Source organism: Lytechinus pictus, chromosome 12 (assembly GCF_037042905.1).
Source record: "Lytechinus pictus isolate F3 Inbred chromosome 12, Lp3.0, whole genome shotgun sequence".
In the NCBI taxonomy this organism is placed as follows: domain Eukaryota; kingdom Metazoa; phylum Echinodermata; class Echinoidea; order Temnopleuroida; family Toxopneustidae; genus Lytechinus; species Lytechinus pictus.
Genome location: NC_087256.1, coordinates 15,888,366 through 15,910,484, shown reverse-complemented (window position 1 = coordinate 15,910,484; position 22,119 = coordinate 15,888,366). Strand labels below are relative to the sequence as shown.

At 37.0% G+C, this 22,119-nt stretch overlaps 1 protein-coding gene across 2 annotated transcripts; it reads left to right on the top strand.

Moving 5' to 3' along the window:
• The first annotated feature begins 2,161 nt into the window (after positions 1-2,161).
• Positions 2,162-21,233, top strand: LOC129272964 (beta-1,4-galactosyltransferase 6-like). 2 transcript variants are annotated; one of them, XM_054910038.2, is made up of 8 exons: positions 2,162-2,493; positions 5,568-5,654; positions 7,392-7,448; positions 11,472-11,740; positions 12,595-12,711; positions 14,377-14,564; positions 18,814-19,038; positions 19,431-21,233. In XM_054910038.2, the coding sequence occupies exons 1-8, from the start codon at positions 2,400-2,402 to the stop codon at positions 19,558-19,560; spliced, it is 1,167 nt and encodes a 388-aa protein (XP_054766013.2). In that variant the 5' UTR covers positions 2,162-2,399; the 3' UTR covers positions 19,561-21,233. The 2 variants fall into 2 exon arrangements, with proteins under 2 accessions (XP_054766013.2, XP_063963599.1); XM_064107529.1 differs by lacking the exon at positions 5,568-5,654 and having other exon boundaries at positions 2,206-2,493; positions 19,431-20,130.
• Positions 21,234-22,119: the final 886 nt, after the last annotated feature.

Sequence of the window (22,119 nt, the reverse complement as noted above, 5' to 3'; positions counted from 1 at the left end):
GATTAGTATAATTGAACATAAAATTTGCAGTTTGTAAGATATTGATATCAGATATTTTTAATATGTTCATCAGGGTAATTGAATAAGATAATAATCCGATCTTAATATTGATATCAGATATTTTTAATATGTTCATCAGGGTAATTGAATAAGATAATAATCCGATCAAGAGGATAACCATGGGGCTTTAAAAATTCCGTTTTCAAGTCAATAGTATACACTCACATAAATTATTCTGTTTGCAATTCGAATATTCATTAGTTTGTTTTAGCGATGTACGCATCCACTAAATAATTGAAAAAAAGTATCCTGTTTATGAATTCCCAGAAACAGCTCTTGAAATGTAGCCTATTTAGGCAATATCAGATATATTCTGCTTGCCGGTGTTTCGCTTCCGTATTTATTGTTCAGTTAGATACACAGCCCCTATATACAGCCCCTATATATCATATTAGGCAAATATTAGAACATGTAGATTAGATCTTAAAGAAATTTATGTTTATGGTGTGGGTCTAGAGTCCGACACCGTAGGCCTACTCTATAAATGTAACCGGCACGTTGCCTATTTAGATAAGGGGCAAAGTATGCTTTTGAGACTTTGGCTTGGGAAGAGGGGTGGAAACAGTGCATGGCGTATCGTGGGCCGCGGCAATAGAGGGGTACAAAATTGTGTCACTTCATGAGCGCGATTTAAACTGATAGAGAAAAAAATCAGACAAACAAGACACTGAAATTTGATCAAAATCAGACAAGGAATAACAAAGTTATGGCATTTTAAAGATTTGCATTATTCCGGTGAAACAGTTCTAGGCATGTCATCATGAATATTCAGTGAGCAAATTGATGGTGCCATATCCCTACCTGGGCTCCGTAACACAAAGATTAGCGATCAATCGCTAAATGGACTGGCCAATAAAGATCAATGTTACACGCTCATTTGGTTTAAAATACTGACCAGGAACCAATAAGTGTGGTTCTTTCATATTTGAAATTCATCGCAAACCTTTGGTCTTTTGTATTTTATTATATGAAATTTGGTTTATTCATTTTTTTTACCAAGAACTTAAGAAATTGGATTAACAACTGATTTAGTGCATTAGATATTCATTGCTGCAACTTATTTCATTATAAAGGAGACACATTATTCACACATTTATGAAAAAATGAAACGATTATTATGATTTCATGTAATGACAAGAAAAAGGAAAGTGGGGTGTGACATCATCAGCCCACCTAATGAATATTCATGATGATGTGCATATATTTTCACAAAATATAGCTAAACTTAGAAATTCAATAACTTCGTTATCTGTTATCCGATTTTGATGAAATTTTCAGCATTTTGCTCTGTGAATTTTCCTCTATTTTTTCGATAAAAATACATTCAGCCCTGATTACCCCTTTAAAGAGACATTGTTATGGTAGTTTGTAGGATACATGAAGAGGATAATAATGAGAGCACGGAGTGCGATTGGAAATTCGTTTATATTAAGATCTTAAAACAGGAATTTTTTTATCACATTTGTTGTGCCACGTATCTCACTTAAGAATGCAAGCACGAAGCGCAAGCTAATACTTTTGCATAAATTTACTTTATGCTCTCTAAATGGTAATGAGATGGCGGCTAAGTGTGAGCTGAACTATTTCTTAAATTTCGTCCTAAAACGGAATTTTAAGCAAATTTCGTATTAAAAATCAGAAATATTTATTGCATATTGACTTGAAAACTGAATTTTTAGCGTCATTTAATCCTCTTGCAGGGATTATGCATCAAATTAAACAGGCAATGTGAGCGCCGCCCCTCCCCCGATCCTTCTCTGGATTTGTAGCCTACTCTAATCACAATTAGCCAGCATTTTTACTTAATGAAGGGACGTGTGTTAACATGAAAAAAATGTCATATTTAGCACTCAAAGTAGGAAAGGAATGTAGAGAGCGGTAAATACGTTAGGGGCCTAAAGCAAATTATGTCTCATGAAATTGTGAAAAAAAAAAATTCCTTTACCCAATCTGTTTCTCTTTCCCTTCCCCTCTTCCTTTCCCTCCCCATTTTTTGTATGGTTTATTCATTATTTTTTGCCAGCCGATGGGAGGAGGGGCGTGCCACCCTTAATTGCGCCACTGGGTCACACACAACATGGGTCCATGCACACAACTCGGCAGTCACGGCAAAAAGATTCTGTCAACATGACCACTCGTAAATGAATCCATGAGCGCTGACTGCTTCTGTTACAAGGCTGACACCGCCTATTTTCATGCTGGTAAGAAAAGAGCGAGATTACCATTCCATTCGTCGGCACTTCACTGGCAGCCATATTTCGATGTGTCTGAGATGGAAAATAAAACTCTCATCAATCAGGATATAAAATTGGGAGGAATTTAGGAAAACGTGCTGCAAAATGTTTTTAACAAGGATTAAATACGCGGTGTTTATTGTATTAATATGTTCGGTTGTTGGATATACCATTTCGCTTGTATTCAATAGTTCAGTAGGTAGGTATTACCATTTTATTGGATCTTGTGTATAATAAAAACAAGGCTCATTTGAGAACCTGTTATTGGTATAATCATGTAAGCTGTAATTTGAAAATTAGAAATCTGGTAGTGTATGATTGAAGTATTTTAACTTTTATACACTGTCAATATTTTGATAATGATATTGATAGTAATAATCATAACAACAATTGGATTTATATAACGCTTTTTTTCAGAGGATACTAAGCCCTGTTAAAGGGATGCTCCGGGTTGAAAATAATGTGATTTAAACAGATAAAGAAAATCAGACAAACAAAACACCGAAAATTTTATCAAAATCGCACAACGAATAACAAAGTTATGGCATTTTAAAGATTTGTATTATTGCAGTGAAACAGTTCTAGGCATGTCTTCATGAATTTTCAATGAACAAATAGATGATGTCATATCCCCACTTGTTCTTTTGTATATTATAATAATTAATATGAAATTAGGTTTATATAAATATTATCTACCAAGAGCTGAAAAAATTTGATTGACAACTGATTAGTGCATTTGATATTGATTGCTGCAACTTATTTCATTATAGAGGAGACACATCATTCACACATGTATGAAAAAATTATGATTTCATGTAATAACATAAGAAAGAGGAAAGTGGGGATATAACATCATCAGACCACCTAATGAATATTCATGATTATGATTTTCACAAAATATTGCTAAACTTTAGATTCAATAACTTCGTTATTTTATCCGATTTTGATGAAATTTTCAGCACTTTGCTTTGTGAATTTTACTCTGTTTATTAAGATATGAATATTTTCAGCCCGGAGTATCCCTTTAATCAGATCGGTAAATTGCGAATTCATCTATTGCCAAGCCGTCGCATGGTCTAACTTGATTAAATTTAGTCTAATGCCATTCCGTCCATCAATGTTTCGTCTAACAACCATTTGGTCCAGTAATCACTTCGCCTAATCACCATTTCGTCTAAGACCATTTCCTCTCATAACCAGTTGGTCTAATACCCATTTTCTTTTCACTCATTTCTCCCAAATAACAGTTGGTCCAATTAGACCAAATGGTATATGGACTAAAGGGCTATTAGACCAACTGGTCATAGACGAAACGGTGGAGTGGAAGAAATGGCAGTTAGACCATGTGGATAGTGGACGAACCAATGGTAGACCAATGATAGAAGACGAGTTGGAAATTGGACGAATTGGCATTAGACCAATTGAAAATAAACCATTAATTTTGATCAGACATTATTTTGCTGCAGCTGCATGATCAAATTTGCTTTGAATGCCGAGACAGTGGCAAATACCAACACTGCATGATAAATGTATTTGCTCTCTTGGAAAATGGAGCCAGAATGAATAGGTAATATCATAATCATAGTAAATAGGTGATGTAACCATTTTGTCTATACCCCTCTTAACAAGAAAATAGAATGCAAACTACAATTTTAACAATTTTCTGTAAGGCGGAGCCGCAGAGGGGGTAAACCAAGTCTCTTCCTTTCTCCACGTTTTCTTGAATTTCTTCTTAATTATCAATTCTTTTTTTTTTTATTTGTTCATTCCTCGTCTTCTTTTCATTGTACATAACCTTTCGAGCCATTCTTTTCTTTTTCATTTGGCTTCAAAAATATCAGAGCGCTCTTTTTTATATGGAAGCTCAAAAGTGCCACCCAGAATGTTCAGATATTCATCTCGTCATGTCTATTATCTCTGAAGACAGGGTTACACCAGAACCGATATCTCCTGAATGAATTCGGAACAAAACGATTCTGCCCGAATACGGCCTGATTCGGATGGTTTCGATGGATTCTGAACTTTTTCGTGTCTGATTCGGGGAGACGAAAGGGTCTCGAATAGGTCCCAATTCAGCGCAAAATCGCCAAGAATTGACTCGAATCAATTTTGGCCATCCGGAATAAAGCCGAATGCAACCCGAATAGTGGCAATAATCGAGTCAAAAGTTCCCAGAATTGAGCCGAATGTGGCCCGATTGCTCCGATTACAGCCGAATAACGACCCGAATGTTGACCCGAATTGGAACGAATATGGCTGAATGCACCAAGCTCGTACCGTTACGCCCCGAGTGATATGAATAGGTCCGAATATGCCCAGAATACTCCGAAGGCCTCCCCTAATCCAACCGAATATCATCCGAATACATTCCAAATGTGGCACAAATGAAATTTGTTGTGGCTACATTCGGGAGTATTTAGGAGGGTATTCGGCTGGTTTTGAACATTTCAAAACGAACTGAATTCCTCCGCAAACGTTCTCGAATCCCTCCCGAATTTTCTCGCATTCGCGGAGGGAGAACAGAATACTCCCGAAACCACCCGAATACGCATATTCGGGTGGATTCGCAGCTGATTCGGTTAAGGTTTAGGGGAAAAATGTAGACATGACGAGATTCAAGATCTTGTCATCTCATCATCTTATCAAATTTTGTCTGCATCTTGTAAAAGGAATGATCAAAATGATGTGATCTTAGATCTCGTCATGTCTACATCATACGTGAGAGGTGATGAGATGACAAGATTTGGATCTCTTCATGTCTACATCCCATGGGAGAGATGATGAAATGAAAATATTTTGGATCTCTTCATGTCTACATCCCGTGGGAGACATGATGAGATGATAAGATCTTGGATCCGAGTCTATACATCTTGTGGGCGTCTGGGCGAGATGGTGAGATGACAATCTCACATCATCTCTCCCACAAGATGTAGACATGGCGAGATCTATAAGGTCACATCATCTGATCATTCCTTTTACAAGATGCAGACCTGACGCGATCCGAGATCTCGTCATCTTATCGTTTAGAAAACTGATGTAGACATGACGAGGTGATTATCTGAACATCTGGGAAGCACTTTTAAGCTTTCATAATTTTCATACTCTATCTCCTAGTTCTTCTCTCCAAACCGGGTGAATTTCTCATTCCTTAAATACCCTGCTAATTGTGTGTTCAATTCATTTTAGATGATTACATTGTTCTTTCGAACTAGTAAATATTGTGTGATAAACCCAGGACGATATTTTCTTGATTTTTTTTTTTTATCAATACAGTGAATGATGAGATTTTGCCGAGGTACGTGGAAGTTTGGCGTCAGCAGCTCCGAGAGAAAGTCGGACTGTCATTACGACCAACTCACGGTACGTTTTACTCGGAGAGCCAGAGTCAGAAAAGGGAAGTTTCATTCTACTATCCTCACAGTAGACCAGGCTTATGGGAATGAAAGCTTTGGAACATGTGGATTTGTATGGAAACAGAAAAATCATAGAATAAGAACAAAGAAATATTGAAAAAAATCGGACAAATAATGAGAAAGTTATGACCATTTGAACATTGCGATCACTAATGATATGGAGATCCTCCTATTGGCAATGCGACAAAGATGTGTGATGTCACATGTGAACAACTTTCCCTTTGGTGGACTATAAAAAAACCCATAATGTCTCTTTTTGCTCTTTCTTATGGTGATACAAACTCTTCATCCATAATGTATTCTTTTAAAATTTGTATTACATGTCCTCCTATATAGAAAGAATAATTGGGGCATAAAAAGGGGCAGTTTAAGTGAAATATATATAAAAGTACTGGGGGAGTTGTTATGTTTAATTAGTATTGGAACTAAGTTTAGGGACTTGCCTTTTTTACAAGCTCTGCTTTTCTTGGCAAGTCCCTCCGTTCTGTTAATTTATCTTAAATGCTTGTTATAAAATGTTATTGAACTGTATGTATTATTTTGAGCATGTATTTACACTGTTACTTCGATTATATCATTTTTTTAAATGAAATAAATAAATTTAAATCTAAGTGACATAACACATCTTTGTTGCATTGCCAATAAGGGGATCTCCATAGCATTAGTGATCGCAATATTTAAATGCTCATAAATTTCTCATTATTTGTCCGTTTTTTTCTCAAACTTTCGTTGATCTGTTTATTTGGTTTTTCTGTTTCACACAAGCTATCTTGGTCCCAAGGTTTCATTTTCCTTAATAATGAGGTCTACCTCAACAAAATTGTGGGAAAACCTCCAAATCAAAGACGGCGTCCGAATTGGCTGCCATTTTCATATATAAGATTTGAATTTTTGTAACATGAATATTCAATTGCCACAAAATTAGTTTCATGATATGAATGGTAAATTTCCCACAATGTTTTATTTACGAGGGATGAAAATGCCATTTAGCTGATTTTAAGTAGGCCTAAGAAACAACATGTTTTTACCTTTTCGCCTGCTTCGCCGTCACGAAATAAAAATTTTAAAAAGGCATAACTCTTTCTTTCTTTAATGGATTGTAATAAAACCTTCGCCTATATAAATATTTTCTCGAATTTCTTCTGCATTTATCAAAACAAACTCACAGGACCTCCCTTTATTAAGATGAAGTGTGATTAGAATCAGTTCTTAAAATTCTTATACAGCTCAAATGATTATATAACATGATTGAACTCATGAACTGATAAAGTATTGTTTAAATTTTAATAAATGTTTACAATAAAAAATAATATTTAAAGTATATGTGTAAGCTCTCTTTTTTGCGGATCATCCGGGTTTTTTTTTCTCTCTTGAGTTTTGCAGAAAGTTTTTGACTAGAATGTTGTTTGCTCGGGTCGATGAAACTCTTTATTGTTTGATCATGTTGATGGGACTTTTATTTTCCATCAGTACTTTTATTATTTTTATATCGATAATATAGACAATAATATAGGGATATTTATCTCTGATTGATGACACTTCTATTGTTTATTCGAACTTTTTTTCATCAGTACTATTTTTTATTTTTAAATCATTAAGAGAGATGATTATAGAGATACTTATTTCTGGTTGATGACGCTTGTTCTTGTTTATTCGGACTTTCTTTTTTTTAAATCATTAATAGATCCTTTCTTTAATACCAAGAAGCCGGAATGTCGTGAGCATAATATATCAGGACAAGGTAAGGATTATTGTTTAACTATTGAAAATACTAACAGAAAATAATAGAATGCAAATATCTGTTTGACCACAGAAGCGGAAGCAAGATTGACTATAAGACTATACCCCAAGGCGCGGATCCAAGAGGGGGCCGAGCCGGCCCCGGCCCCCTCCCCCTATTTTTTGGCAACCAAAAAAAATTTCCTTTTAACTTGAGAGAAACGCTGAAAAACAGAAAGAAAAGTATCAAGGAGGTATTATACCCATGTTTAATTTACAGCCTCGTAACGACCGGCCCGATCCCAGGCCTACTTGCAGTGGCACCGCGTTATGTTGGTTCACATGTAGGTAAACCATGCACGCTACTGCAGCGGCAACTGCGCGCATCAAGACATACTCCTGCACATGGGTCTCCTGCACCGGCCCATCAACGGCCGATATTTAAAAAATGCTTAAAATGTCCGATTTTCAGGCCTTAATATCAACAGATTTCGAGCTCTCATCAATATTGGATAGATAAATAAGGTAACTGTTTCATTAATTCCAAATAATGAAATTGTCCCTTTTTTTAAGAATGTTATCGATATCGACAAGTTTCATCTCGCGCTTAGGAAGAGGGATAGGAAAATTCGTCATTTTCATATGATGACAAAATGTCCTTACAATTTCCCCGGGTGCTTGGTCTAAATAATAATTTTTTAAAAAATCGGCTCGCGCTTCGCGCTCGAATCATTATCCACTCCACAATTTTCCTACCATGCTTGAAATAGTGCTTAAATTGACCCTCTTCAGATCGCAATCGATTTTTCAGCTCGCGCATGCGCTTTATTGATTTTCATGAAAGAAATGTATCTAGAATGCCAAGATTCTAGGTCTAAATCTCAAAACCACGCAGTTTGTTCTTTATTCAAAACGTGCTTGAATCATCCAGCTTCATATAAGAATATCTAAAAAAAAATTCTCGCGCTTCGCGCTCGCATTATTTATATAATAGTAATTCTTTTTGTGACTTACGAACTATGAATAGTGTGTCCCGTTGTTAGGTCTAAATCTCATATTTTTCGCTCGCGCTTCGCGCTCGCATGAAATGTTTAGTTACATGTATATACCATGTATAACTATTCTGATTAATATGATTACAAAAATTCATAGAATGTGCAATTTTTCGGTCAAAATGTCATTAATTTTCAGCTCGCGCTTCGCGCTCGCATTATTTGATTGTTGAAATATGTATTGTTTCCATGGGTAGCTGCAAACAGTCCGCCTCTGCCCCCCCCCCCCCGCCTTTGCAATTAGTATCGGACTGTCATGACATTGAATTGGATGTTGTAACTCGAATTCAATGAACACCAGGCTCGAGAATAACAACGCAAATATTACCTCAAGCCTCAAGCATAGACCTACTTGCCTCAAGTGATGTTCGTGTAGGCTCCACTCCACTTCACTATCGCTACACTATGCTACCCGAGTATGTTTGGCATAGTGTATAGCGGTATAGTGAAGTAGAGTGGAGCCTACACGAACTTCACATGTGGTACACAGATATAAGATGATTTTGCTTTAATACATTTGATTTGATTTTGATTTTATTTTATTTCAGCATTTTTTCAACAGAAATAATTAACAAACATAATGTACAACATAAAGAAAAAAATAGTGATACATTTCTTTTTACAAAAATAAATACAAATAATCATTCATTTGCAAAAATGTATATAGATAGTATTAGTTTGCAATATTATAAGTTGTACTTTGTTGAGTAGACAAAAAAAAATGCTGGAGACCGCTACCATAAGCAGTGCTTGACTAGGGTAGCGGCCTCAAAACGTATTAGCGAAATAGACAAAAAAAGAACGAAGTACAAATCAAGCATTGACTTAAATTAATTATAAACAGATATTATTAATACGATATTTACATGCAAGAACCTTGTATGCCTGATATTATGTGCACATTTGACGTATTTTCATGTGTTTGTGCATGTGCAAACGTGTGCGCGTGTGCAAATGTATATTTAAAATTGTATGTGTATGTATAAGTGTGTGTGTGTGTGTTGAGAGTGGGTGTGCGTGTATGTGTGTCGGTATATGAGGGTGTGGGGGTAGTATTAATTAGGAATTATTGAACGGTTCCAGGATACAGCTTGAAATGATAGAAAAGTTTGATACTATGACTTAACTTTTTTCATTGTCTGATGTAACAGTTTATGACATCAGATATAAATTAAAAATTTACCAAGAAAATTGAAAATTGACCAAGACCCGTAGAACTCTTTTTATATATATATGCATAAATTATTCAGAATTGTATTTGCGTGTCATAAATTTTTTAAAGGATGATTTGAATGAGTTAAGAGAGGGACATTGTTTTAAGTATTGTGGTAAGGAATTAAGTATTGTGGTAAGGAATTCCAGGTATCTGGTCCATGATGGCGAACTGATTTTTGAGCAAGAATAAGTTTGGGGTTGTGTAGATGATAATCAGAAGAGTGGCGGGTTGGATATGCATGTATATTTGAATTTAAATTGAATAGATTTTGGAATAATGATGGAAGATTATTGTAAGTGTATCTAAACATAAATATACCTGTTTGTAGAGTGTGAATATCCTGTATTTTAAGTGCATTTAAACGCTGAAATAGAGGTTCTGTGTGGGAAATATAATGCGAATGAGTAACGTTACGAATTGCTCGTTTTTGGAGAAGTAGAAGAGAGTTTATTTTCGTTATACTACAGTTACCCCATACAATATTGCAATACATCATATGTGAAAGTACTAGGGAGTTGTATAGAACCAATAATGATTTTTCAGAAAGAAAGTCTTTTAATTTGTAAATTATTCCTATGTTTCTTGATATAGATGTATGTACATTGTGTATGTGTTCATTCCACGTTAGATTGGAGTCAATTGTTACTCCCAAGAATTTGGTAGAGTGCTTTTCAGTAAGAGGTAAACCGTCAATTGATAAATTGGGAGCTGGTAAGTGTGGATTAGCTTCTCGAAAGTGTATAAAATTGGTTTTGCTTATGTTAAGTGAAAGTTTGTTTGTTTTAAACCATTGGGATATTTTAGAGAGTTCTGAATTAAGAATATGAGTTAGAGTATCTAAATTAGCATGGGAATAGAAAATACAAGTATCGTCGGCAAAAATTATGAAATTTAGAATTGGGGATGAATTTATGATATCATTAATATAGATAATAAAAAGTAGGGGTCCCAGGATTGATCCCTGTGGTACGCCGCACTTGATATTTTGTTTTTGTGAGTTTTGAGATTGGAAATGTACGTATTGTTGTCGATTATGTAAATAGTCTTCAAACCAGGACATTGTAAAAGTAAGTACCAGGAGTTGAACCCGTCAGAAGGAAGACAAACAGTTTATAGAACAATTAGAAAAGTCAATTTGAATAATTCAGTAGGAATAGAGAGTTGCAGCTCTCAAAACTTCAATGACAAATGGAAGGTCGATCATACCGCATCGAAACTTCAAAATGAAATATTTTATACGCAGTTTTTCTTCTTTTTTTTAGTAAGCTCGTAGGAATAAATCCCTGGATAAAATGAGATATATCTTTTATTTTATCAAAAAGTATAGACTGCAGACTACGGTTGTAGCGGAAAATATATTTAGATGTCTTTTTGGTGAAAGCAACTGCATTTCCTTTTTTCACCTTCATCCCATGAATGTTTGTACATGAACATCCAGGAGACTTAGCACTACAACTACCGGATGTGACATCAGCATATACGTGACGTCATTTTAAAAACGATTTATACCAAATTTGATACAAAAATAATTTCAATGTGTTTCACCTTAAAATAAAAAAGTGCCTGTTAAAGTTTGGAGGATTTCTCCGCCATATATGAAATCCAACTTTTTAGCATTGCACTCCCGTGCGTCCCTGTTCGCGTGCACAGTTTAAACTTCACGAATATCATGTAAAAGAAATTTTGAGGACCCTATATAAAACAGATTATTATGTTTGAACATGTATGACGTGTTGCCCCATCTTGAATCTGAGATATCAATTATTACGTCACACAGTGGGCAGGGTGAAACCCGATTTGAACGCTATACCCGTAGCACACACAGAGGAAATAGTATTCGGACACTTGGTCGGAGAAGTTCGGACGGCTGTGAAAGTGGCCAATGAGATGCTTCGTAAGAAACTCGTCGATGACAAGACCGGAAACAAAACGGACACTGATTGGCATTTTAATGAACTTCTCAAACCGGAAATAAAAACAAACGATAGCTATCGGTATCTACCAGGTGGACATTGGAAACCAATCAACTGCTCACCAAAATGGAAGGTAGGAATTTCAATATTCGAACAAAAATATAATGCAATCATCATCATGGTTATTAGCCTGGAGCTAGAGTAGTATAGGTTCATGGTATTAGTACGAATTACACGCAAAAGGAACCTTTGGAATAGTTCTAATGACGTGTATCCATCAGGCGTTTAGACAGTTTCAAATGTAACAAGCTAATTATTCACGATGTGTATTATTTGTTTTATAAGCTATTGTTGTGGATCTTTGTCATTCGATAACCATCCTCATCTCATAAAGCGAGGCCGGTCAATACAGTGCGAATCAATATAAACGGGACAATTCTGAAAAGTTGATCAAAATTTTGTTTCAAATTATTATGCATATTACTATGGTGCAGAACGAGTCATCAGTACCAGTCATTGGTAAATGAACCTTTCAGCCAATCTAACTGGCTGGTCACGTGATCAATGACAGTCAATCATTTGATATTTATGTCCATATACGTCCGTCACGCTGAAAATTTGATCTGAGTTTTACAAATGCGTATCATTCATTAATTTTAATCATGATTAGGTTATGATAATGTCACACTTTTTTCAAAGCCCCCCCCCCTTAACGAAAATGCAAGTCTATAACCGCGCCTTTTCACCCCCCCCCCCATTCTCGAAACTGTGCAAAAGAACAGCCTGGCAACAATTTGAAACCCTAGCGTATGCCAATTTGGCGGACTTTGAAAAATACCAATATTTAGTGAACATTTGCCTCTTTCACAAATTAACCTTTAGAGATAATGTTTAAAAGAATTACCTCAAAGATAGCCCGTGAAAATCAATGTTTTCTTTTCTACCCCCCCCCCTTTCTCTCTGTTCGTTGTTATTGCCCGATTATAGGTGGCAATTTTGATCCCCTTCCGGGATCGCTTCTTTCATCTTCCGATCCTTTTGCGATACCTAATTCCGATGCTTAAGAAGCAACTATTACAGTTCAGTTTCTTTGTTATTGAACAGGTACGTTGGTTATTTCATTATCTATTGAAAGGAAAATAAAATAAAGTTGGATATCTTACTGGTCATGGACTTTATGGAAACATGGGTTTTCGTACATGTTCTCTGCATCGGTTTCTGTTGAAAAAAAAATTGAACGAACAACTTCTGTTATTAGTATTAGTTTTATTGCATCACTCGTTGAAAAGGGACGATGCCAAAAATATTGTAACATTTAAAATCTACACTGTAAATAATATTGGGTAACATTTTTACCACCACGAGGATAATTAATTATGTGTCCAACCGATTTGGGGCAGTATTTTACCCAGTGCGGGAAACATATTGTCCAGTAAGGTAAAAAGAATAAGCAGCAATTACTTTAGAATGGGCAAAACGACTATAGGCGCCGTTTTCCGACAGCGGCGGCGGCGTCAACATCAAATCTTAACCGAAGGTTAAGTTTTGAAATTTCGTCATAACTTCAAAAGTATATGGACCTAGTTTATGACACTTGGCCATAAGGGTGATCAAGTATGACTTTATGCTGCCTGAGTTTCAAGTCACATGACCAATGCCATAGGTCATTTATGGTCAATGAACTTTGACCAAGTAAGGGGTATTTGTTGAATTACCACCATAACTTTGAAAGTTTATATTCTGATTCATATAACTTGGACATAAGAGTAATCAAGTATCACTGAACATCCTGCGCGAGTTTCAGGTCACATGACTAAGGTCAAGATCATTAAAGGACAATGAACTTTGGCCAAGTTGGGGGTATTTGTTGAAATACCATCATAACTTCGAATGTTTATAAATCTGATTCATAAAACTTGGACATAAGAGTAATCAAGTATCACTGAACATTCTGTGCGAGTTTCAGGTCACATGACCAAGGTAAGGGGTCATTTAAGGTCAATGAACTTTGGCCATGTGGGGGTATTTGTCGAATAACCATCATAACTCCGAAAGTGTATTGATCTAGTTCATAAAACTTGGACATAAGAGTAATCAAGCATCACGGAACATCTCGTGTGAGTTTCAGGTCACATGACTAAAGTCAAAGGTCGTTTAAGGTCAATGAACTATGGCCATGTTGGAGGTAATTATTAAATAATTGCTGTCATAACTTTCAAAGTTTATGGATATAGTTTATGAAATGTGGACATAGGGGTAATCATGTATCACTAACAAGTCTTAGGTCACATTGATCAAGGTCAAATGTCATTTAGGGTCAATGAACGTATTGTATCATTATATCAATGGTGTTTTTTGTGAATAGTTATTTTATAGTAGTTTTCAAAGTCAGCACTGCTGCTATATTGAATCGCGTAATGCAGGTGAGACTGCCAGAGGCGCTCCACTTGTTTATATAATCGATAATTACAAATAGGCCTATGTGAAAAAAAAATGTTTATAGACAATACTCAGGGGTCATGACACTGGGGATGGGGACATCTGGCTGAAAATTACCTTGTAGGCCTATACACTATATACAAGTGTAGGCATGATGGGTAGGAGACGTTATAAACAATTTTGAAAGGGCAAAAGGGAAAGGCGAGAGAGACCAGAATAGAGAGATAGAGAAGGGGGAAAGGAAATGGTAGGGAGGGTATACCGATGGATCTAACCTGTCTAAATTGCACCATTATGATTTTTTTTTCACTCTCTCCCTATTCTTTCAAGGCCAATAAAAACCTATTCAACCGAGCCATGCTCATGAACGTTGGATTCCTCGAATCCCTCAAAATTTTCGACTACGATTGTTTCGTCATTCATGACGTGGATCACGTGCCTTTAGATGATCGTAATTATTACGGCTGTACTGACATGCCCAGGCATTTTCTCTCAGGTGTTGATAAATGGAAATACAAGTAAGTACAATTCTACAACTCCATACAAAATTATTTTACTTGATTTTTCTATAGTTAATGGTCGGCTACTTTTCTAAACGAGATTCTTAGGGTTTTTGTTTTCTAAATAATAATTCACCATATACATTTGCGCGTATTGATAGATCTTAAAGGTGTTCCTAATTCATTAAGCTAATTTTAAAACTACGCACGACAGTCGCGATACGACTTTACGCACGACTTATAGTCATTCGGCAAAAGAAAGGGTGGCCAATTCCTGGGAAATTAGTAATATTCATGTCGAGATCCGATATCTTGTCATCTGATCATCTCTCCCACAGGATGTAGATATGATGAGATCCAAGATCGTGTCATCTGATTATCTCTCCCATGGAATGTAGACATGGTGAGATCCGAGATCTTGTCATCTGATCATCTCTCCCATAACAGGAAGTAGATATGACGAGATCCAAGATCTTGTCATTCTGATCATCTCTTCCACAGGATGTAGATATGATGAGATCCAAGAATTTGTCATTTATTCCTCTCTTCCACTGGATGTGGACATGACGAGATCCGAGATTTTTTCATTTTATCATCTCTTCCACTGGATGTAGACATGACGAGATCCAAGATCTTGTCATCTAATCATCTCTCCTACAGGCCTGATGTAAACCTGACGAGATCCAAGATCTTGTCATCTGATCATCCCTCCCACAAAGATTGTTGATATGACGAGATCCAAGATCTTGTCATCTGATCATCTCTCCCACAGGATGTATACAGTGCGTCCCACAAAAAACGAAACCGAGATTTATCGATGATTTATCATAACTTAATCGCAAATACAATAAACAAATGACCTACCATTTTAAAGCTTAGAATCTCCTCTTTCATCTAAAATTAATTAGATTATTTCTCATTCACGCATGAGTGAACAAAAACAATTTGAAAAGGGGATACCAAAAAGTCACTTGGCGGGCCGTATCTGGGTTTTAAAAAGAAAACCACATTTTTAAAAAGTTCAATATCTGTTCTTTAATTTGATACCTCAATTACAGAAAATGGTCAAGAAATAACAAAGTTCTGGTTATTTGAAATAAGGCTTGAATTTCAATAATTTCATAAAATGAAGAGGTTTTACAGGCAAGCGTTTGAACTCACTCGACACTCCGTTTTGTTGACGCTCAGCCATGCATTAAGTCTTTTGTTACCGTGCGATAGCTTCAGTGGGAAACCGGTGAAAACACGTTTATTTAATGAAATTATGGAATTACAAGCATTGTTTCGAGGGATCATAACTTTTTTACTACTTGACCATTTTTTGTGATTTAGGTATCAAAGAAAAGATAAGATATTGAACTTTTTAGTCATGTGATTTTCTTTTTGAAATATAGATACCCCCCGCCAAATGAGTTTTTGGCATCCTTTCTTCGAATTGTTTTTGCTCAATCATGCGTGAATGAGGAATAATCTAAGTAATACCAGATGAAAGAGGAGATTCTAAGCTTTACATTGGTAGGTCATTTGTCTATTTTATTTATCATTAAGTTATGATAAATCATCGCTAAATCTCGGTTTCGTTTTTTCTGGGACGCACTGTATAGATATGACGAGATCCAATATTTTAATTTCATCTGATTATCTCTCCCATGGGATGTAGACATGACGGGATCCGAGATCTAGTCATCCGGGGGGCGTTTCATGAAAGGACTTGTCAGACGTTTTATCCGACAAGTCCCATTTTATCCGACAGTTGCCATAGTAACAGTGCTTTTTAGCCAATCAACATCAAGGAAAGATGTCAGATCTGACAACTTGTCGGACAAAAATGTTGATGATACACTCCCCTGATCATCTCTCCCACAGGATGTAGTATGACGAGATCCAAGATCTTGTCATCTGATCATCTCTCCCACTGGATGTAGATATGACGAGATCCAAGATCGTGTCATCTGATTATCTCTCCCATGGAATGTAGACATGGTGAGATCCGAGATCTTGTCATCTGATCATCTCTCCCATAACAGGAAGTAGATATGACGAGATCCAAGATCTTGTCATTCTGATCATCTCTTCCACAGGATGTAGATATGATGAGATCCGAGATTTTTTCATTTTATCATCTCTTCCACTGCATGTAGACATGACGAGATCAAAGATCTTGTCATCTAATCATCTCTCCTACAGGCCTGATGTAAACCTGACGAGATCCAAGATCTTGTCATCTGATCATCCCTCCCACAAAGATTGTTGATATGACGAGATCCAAGATCTTGTCATCTGATCATCTCTCCCACAGGATGTATATAGATATGACGAGATCCAAGATTTTAATTTCATCTGATTATCTCTCCCATGGGATGTAGACATGACGGGATCCGAGATCTAGTCATCTGATCATCTCTCCCACAGGATGTAGTATGACGAGATCCAAGATCTTGTCATCTGATCATCTCTCCCACTGGATGTAGATATGACGAGATCCAAGATCGTGTCATCTGATTATCTCTCCCATGGAATGTAGACATGGTGAGATCCGAGATCTTGTCATCTGATCATCTCTCCCATAATAGGAAGTAGATATGACGAGATCCAAGATCTTGTCATTCTGATCATCTCTTCCACAGGATGTAGATATGATGAGATCCAAGAATTTGTCATTTATTCCTCTCTTCCACTGGATGTGGACATGACGAGATCCGAGATTTTTTTCATTTTATCATCTCTTCCACTGGATGTAGACATGACGAGATCCAAGATCTTGTCATCTAATCATCTCTCCTACAGGCCTGATGTAAACCTGACGAGATCCAAGATCTTGTCATCTGATCATCCCTCCCACAAAGATTGTTGATATGACGAGATCCAAGATCTTGTCATCTGATCATCTCTCCCACAGGATGTATATAGATATGACGAGATCCAAGATTTTAATTTCATCTGATTATCTCTCCCATGGGATGTAGACATGACGGGATCCGAGATCTAGTCATCTGATCATCTCTCCCACAGGATGTAGTATGACGAGATCCAAGATCTTGTCATCTGATCATCTCTCCCACTGGATGTAGATATGACGAGATCCAAGATCGTGTCATCTGATTATCTCTCCCATGGAATGTAGACATGGTGAGATCCGAGATCTTGTCATCTGATCATCTCTCCCATAACAGGAAGTAGATATGACGAGATCCAAGATCTTGTCATTCTGATCATCTCTTCCACAGGATGTAGATATGATGAGATCCAAGAATTTGTCATTTATTCCTCTCTTCCACTGGATGTGGACATGACGAGATCCGAGATTTTTTCATTTTATCATCTCTTCCACTGGATGTAGACATGGCGAGATCCAAGATCTTGTCATCTAATCATCTCTCCTACAGGCCTGATGTAAACCTGACGAGATCCAAGATCTTGTCATCTGATCATCCCTCCCACAAAGATTGCTGATATGACGAGATCCAAGATCTTGTCATCTGATCATCTCTCCCACAGGATGTATATAGATATGACGAGATCCAAGATTTTAATTTCATCTGATTATCTCTCCCATGGGATGTAGACATGACGGGATCCGAGATCTAGTCATCTGATCATCTCTCCCACAGGATGTAGTATGACGAGATCCAAGATCTTGTCATCTGATCATCTCTCCCTCAGGATGTATGGGTGACGAGATCCGCGATCTCGGCGTCATCTGGTCAATTTTTTAAGGGATGTACATATGTAGACACAACAATGTTATTATCTGAACATCTGGGTGGCAAGCTTCCTCACAATTTTATCGGATTTATGCCCTTAACTTATTGACGGATCATCGGTCGGTTTCACCACATTCACACCAATGAAACAGCCTCCAAACCGACCGATCATGTATCATTGGGTCGATCTTGCGTTGGCTTCTCCTGTGTGACTGCAGCATTAGATCATCCCCGTGGTGCATCATGTCTCCGTTTTATTCCACAAGTCTTAAAGCGAAGACATGATGCACTATGAGGATCATGTCTTCGCTTGAAGTCTTGTGGAATAACAAGAAGACATGAGCACCACGAGGGTGATCTAATGCTGCATCATGTCTTCGTGTTATTCCATAAGTCTAAAAGCGAAAAGCCAATAATTCATGATTAATCATGAACAGAAGTAGAAGTATCTAATGTTTATCTTGTGTTTAGATCTTTGTAGATAATGCATTCTCTTGTTTATTTCGAGTCGTAATATTTGTTCAAAAATGAATTGTTTATATGATGGTCCTCACCCTATTTAGATTATTATACAAGACTTTCTTTGGAGCTGTCACGGGTCTAACCAAAGAAAACATTCGAAGCATCAATGGTTTCCCCAATGTCTACTGGGGGTGGGGCGGTGAGGATGATGACATATGGAAGAGGGTTAAAGACGTTGGCCTAAATATTACTCGTTATGAAGGACCCGTCTACCATTATGACGTCATCAGGCATCATCACAAAAGTGCACCGTTGGCAAAAGACAGGTGATTATGGAATGCGAGGGGGAGCTTGAACCATTCAGTATTTTTGCAATCGGCTTCTATAACTTGCAACATGGATATACATAGTACAGGGTTTGTAACGATTAAGGCTATCACTATAAGTGGTAGTCTTAAAAACGTGTCATGGTTTTCTAATTATATGCCATTGACTGGCATTTTTTTTTATTGTTTTATTCCTACCTCTGTTGTACTGTTAGATTTGTTTTTCTTATCTTTAAATGCCCCACCTTATTACCACCCCCTCCCTCTCTGTTTATGCCTTCCTCTTTTGTCTCATTCATTTATTTTATTAAATTAAGTTGACATCGAACTATTACTGTGTGAGTCGATTTGAATGTTTATTTTACGCCTTTTTTTATTATTATTCTCTTTAGATTTGAACTGCTCCGTAAATCACATGACCGACTGAAAAAGGATGGGTTATCGAATATTGTCTATCCGACCCCCGTGTACGAACTTCATACACTTTATACGAACATAAGCGTCGATATCCATAGGATCTAAATCTAAATGAATGATATTACTTCCTTTCAAATCCCAGCATGGTTATAGTGCCTAGCTGCATGTAAAACACAGTTAAGATATCCCAAAGGGAAACACTGAACATTGACTTTCGTCCATTGCCAACAGCTGATGTTGACTACAACTGTTTCCGGGTGAAGGTTTTGATCGGTTTTGTGCTAAAGACGACAACTATGACAACATGACTCCCAAATCGCGATCTCGTGGGATGCAAAAGAAGTTTACACACGTCAAAATATTACACTTACCATCAGTGGGAATTGACAAGGTTAAGAGTTTCCAAGTCAAAGTAAAGTACCGGTAAGGTACCAGAAAGTGAATTTGTCGACGTTGGGCCTAAAGCCGAATATTTTCCACCCGCATAGGATCTGCATGGCAGCACTTCATTGATGATGCACAGGCAATTACATATTTTCAGGATGTCAACGTAAGAGCGACCTGTTCCCACTAGCGTACCTACAGGGGGGGGGGCAGAGGGGCAGTCTGCCCCCCCCCCCCTGACGAGCCAACACCCATTCAAAGTCACCACCCATGCATGTATCCCTGTCCCCCTGACGAGCTTGAAAGACCTTTTTGCCCCCCCTGACGAAAATCCTGGAAAATCCTAGGTACGCCACTGCCTGTTCCTATACGTTCTTTGAACTATACCAATAAGGTATGGTATATTTTGGGTTATAGACTAGTCGACACTAGCGTACATAAGGGGGGGGGGGGCAGGGGGGGGGGGAAGACGAGTCACAACTCATGCAGGGGACGTTTCCCTGCCCCCCTTTTGAGAAGCCAAATTAATAATTTCTAATGTAAAAATGCAATAAAAACAGACGTGTACCCCCTCTTTTGAAGACTTTTTTTTTTTTTTTTTTTGCTTGTCAAATTTTTTCGCGGACGAAATCGAAATATCCTCCAAAAATTTGCCCCCCTTCTGGAAAATCCTAGGTACGCCAGTGCTAGTCGACGTGTATACCTATAGCGACGTCAAAACGACAATGAAAGTGTTTCATTTGAAAATGCAATACATTATTGTCGTCACTTGTTAAAAAAACATCAAGGGGGAATTATTAAATTAAGATCTTAACATCGATCTACCGAATGGGACTATCTCACCAATTCAACTTCAGTATTTCATTTGGACACGAAACGCTATCTTGCCAAGTAGACTATCCCGAATTCATTCAGTCAGTATAATTATAATGACAACTTTCTAAATATTGCATATACTACTATAAATGGTTCGACCCACGGGGGGACACAGCTGGCTCGCGCCCCCCTTTTGAGAGGCACAATTAAAATTTGTAATGTAAAAATGCCGTCAAAGCACAAATTTGCCCCCCCCCCTTGGAAAATCCTGCATCCGCCCCTGGTTCGACCAATCACTTAAATTGTTGGATTCAGCTGTAAGCAAGGTTGAATATAACATTTTGAAAAGGTCACTCCTCCGACCTTTCAATCGTTGATTTAACATTCCATTTTTTAGAGTAAGTCCAAACTTAAGTACGAGCATGAAACTTTTTTTCAATTATAAATCCTTTCGAAAGAAATTAATACATGTTGTTCATTCTCATCAATAAGCTCACTTATTTGTTCATCATGTATGACATAGTGCCAAATGGAAAATCAATCCAAAGTATGTTCATTACGTATGATTCAATTTTATGAAGAAAAAAAGAAAACATCTTAGTTGTGATGTCGGCTTGAACATTTTATGGATAATGTTAATGAAAGAAACCCCAGACGATAAATATAAAAGTCCTGATAATTCGGATAGATAATCAACTCACTGCTGAAATATTCAAATGATAATGATAAAACAATATCCCAGTGTCATCCACCTCAAAAAGAATGTAGACTTTTAGTTGAGAAAGCTAGGTATAATGTCCATGGTAGTTTATAAACTTGATAAACAAAAACTTGCAAAGGCAGCATTCTGTATTCTGAGAATGACGATTTCAACATGAAAATCGAAGATGCTAGATAAAATGAAATATTTAAATGTGCCAATGATGAATTTGATGCAATAAAACTAGTATTTTAATCAGCATGACTTGTCCATGCAATATTATACAAATATTCAATGTTGATGAGTGCGATCGTTCCGAATATTGCATGAGTTTGCAAGTTGAAACAGTCTATTCAACGACGCGAAGCGGAGTTGAATAGACTGTTTCAACTTGCAACGAATGTAATATTCGGAACGTCGCACGAATACAACATTGAATATTTGTTTTATACAACACCGGTAGCTTACAGTTTAGACTAGATCTAGATAGGCTAGATCTATAGGTCTAGTCTATGACTAATGCGCGTTAGGTCTTATTTTGCTTACAATGTTGTCTTTTGTGCGTCAGTAGATTTACTCCAGTAATCCCAGGAGAGTCAAGTACTTTCAACATAGATCCATAAAGTCATAGATCCATGAAGTCCAATTTGTGAACGAATTCCATAAAATCCAGAAGGAAATCCAGAAGGTACGCAGCCGTACCCTGGGAATAGTTTGCTTAGCAACGTACGTACGCGCATTGTGTTCAGCTTAGCAACGTGTAT

Excerpts from the sequence above, each read along its gene's own strand:
- LOC129272964 (XM_054910038.2), top strand. The coding sequence starts at position 2,400 with ATGTTTTTAACAAGGATTAAATACGCGGTGTTTATTGTATTAATATGT. Across the intron at positions 2,494-5,567 it reads TGTATTCAATAGTTCAGTAG|TGAATGATGAGATTTTGCCG; the intron begins GTAGGTATTACC and ends TTATCAATACAG. Across the intron at positions 7,449-11,471 it reads GCATAATATATCAGGACAAG|TGGGCAGGGTGAAACCCGAT; the intron begins GTAAGGATTATT and ends TACGTCACACAG.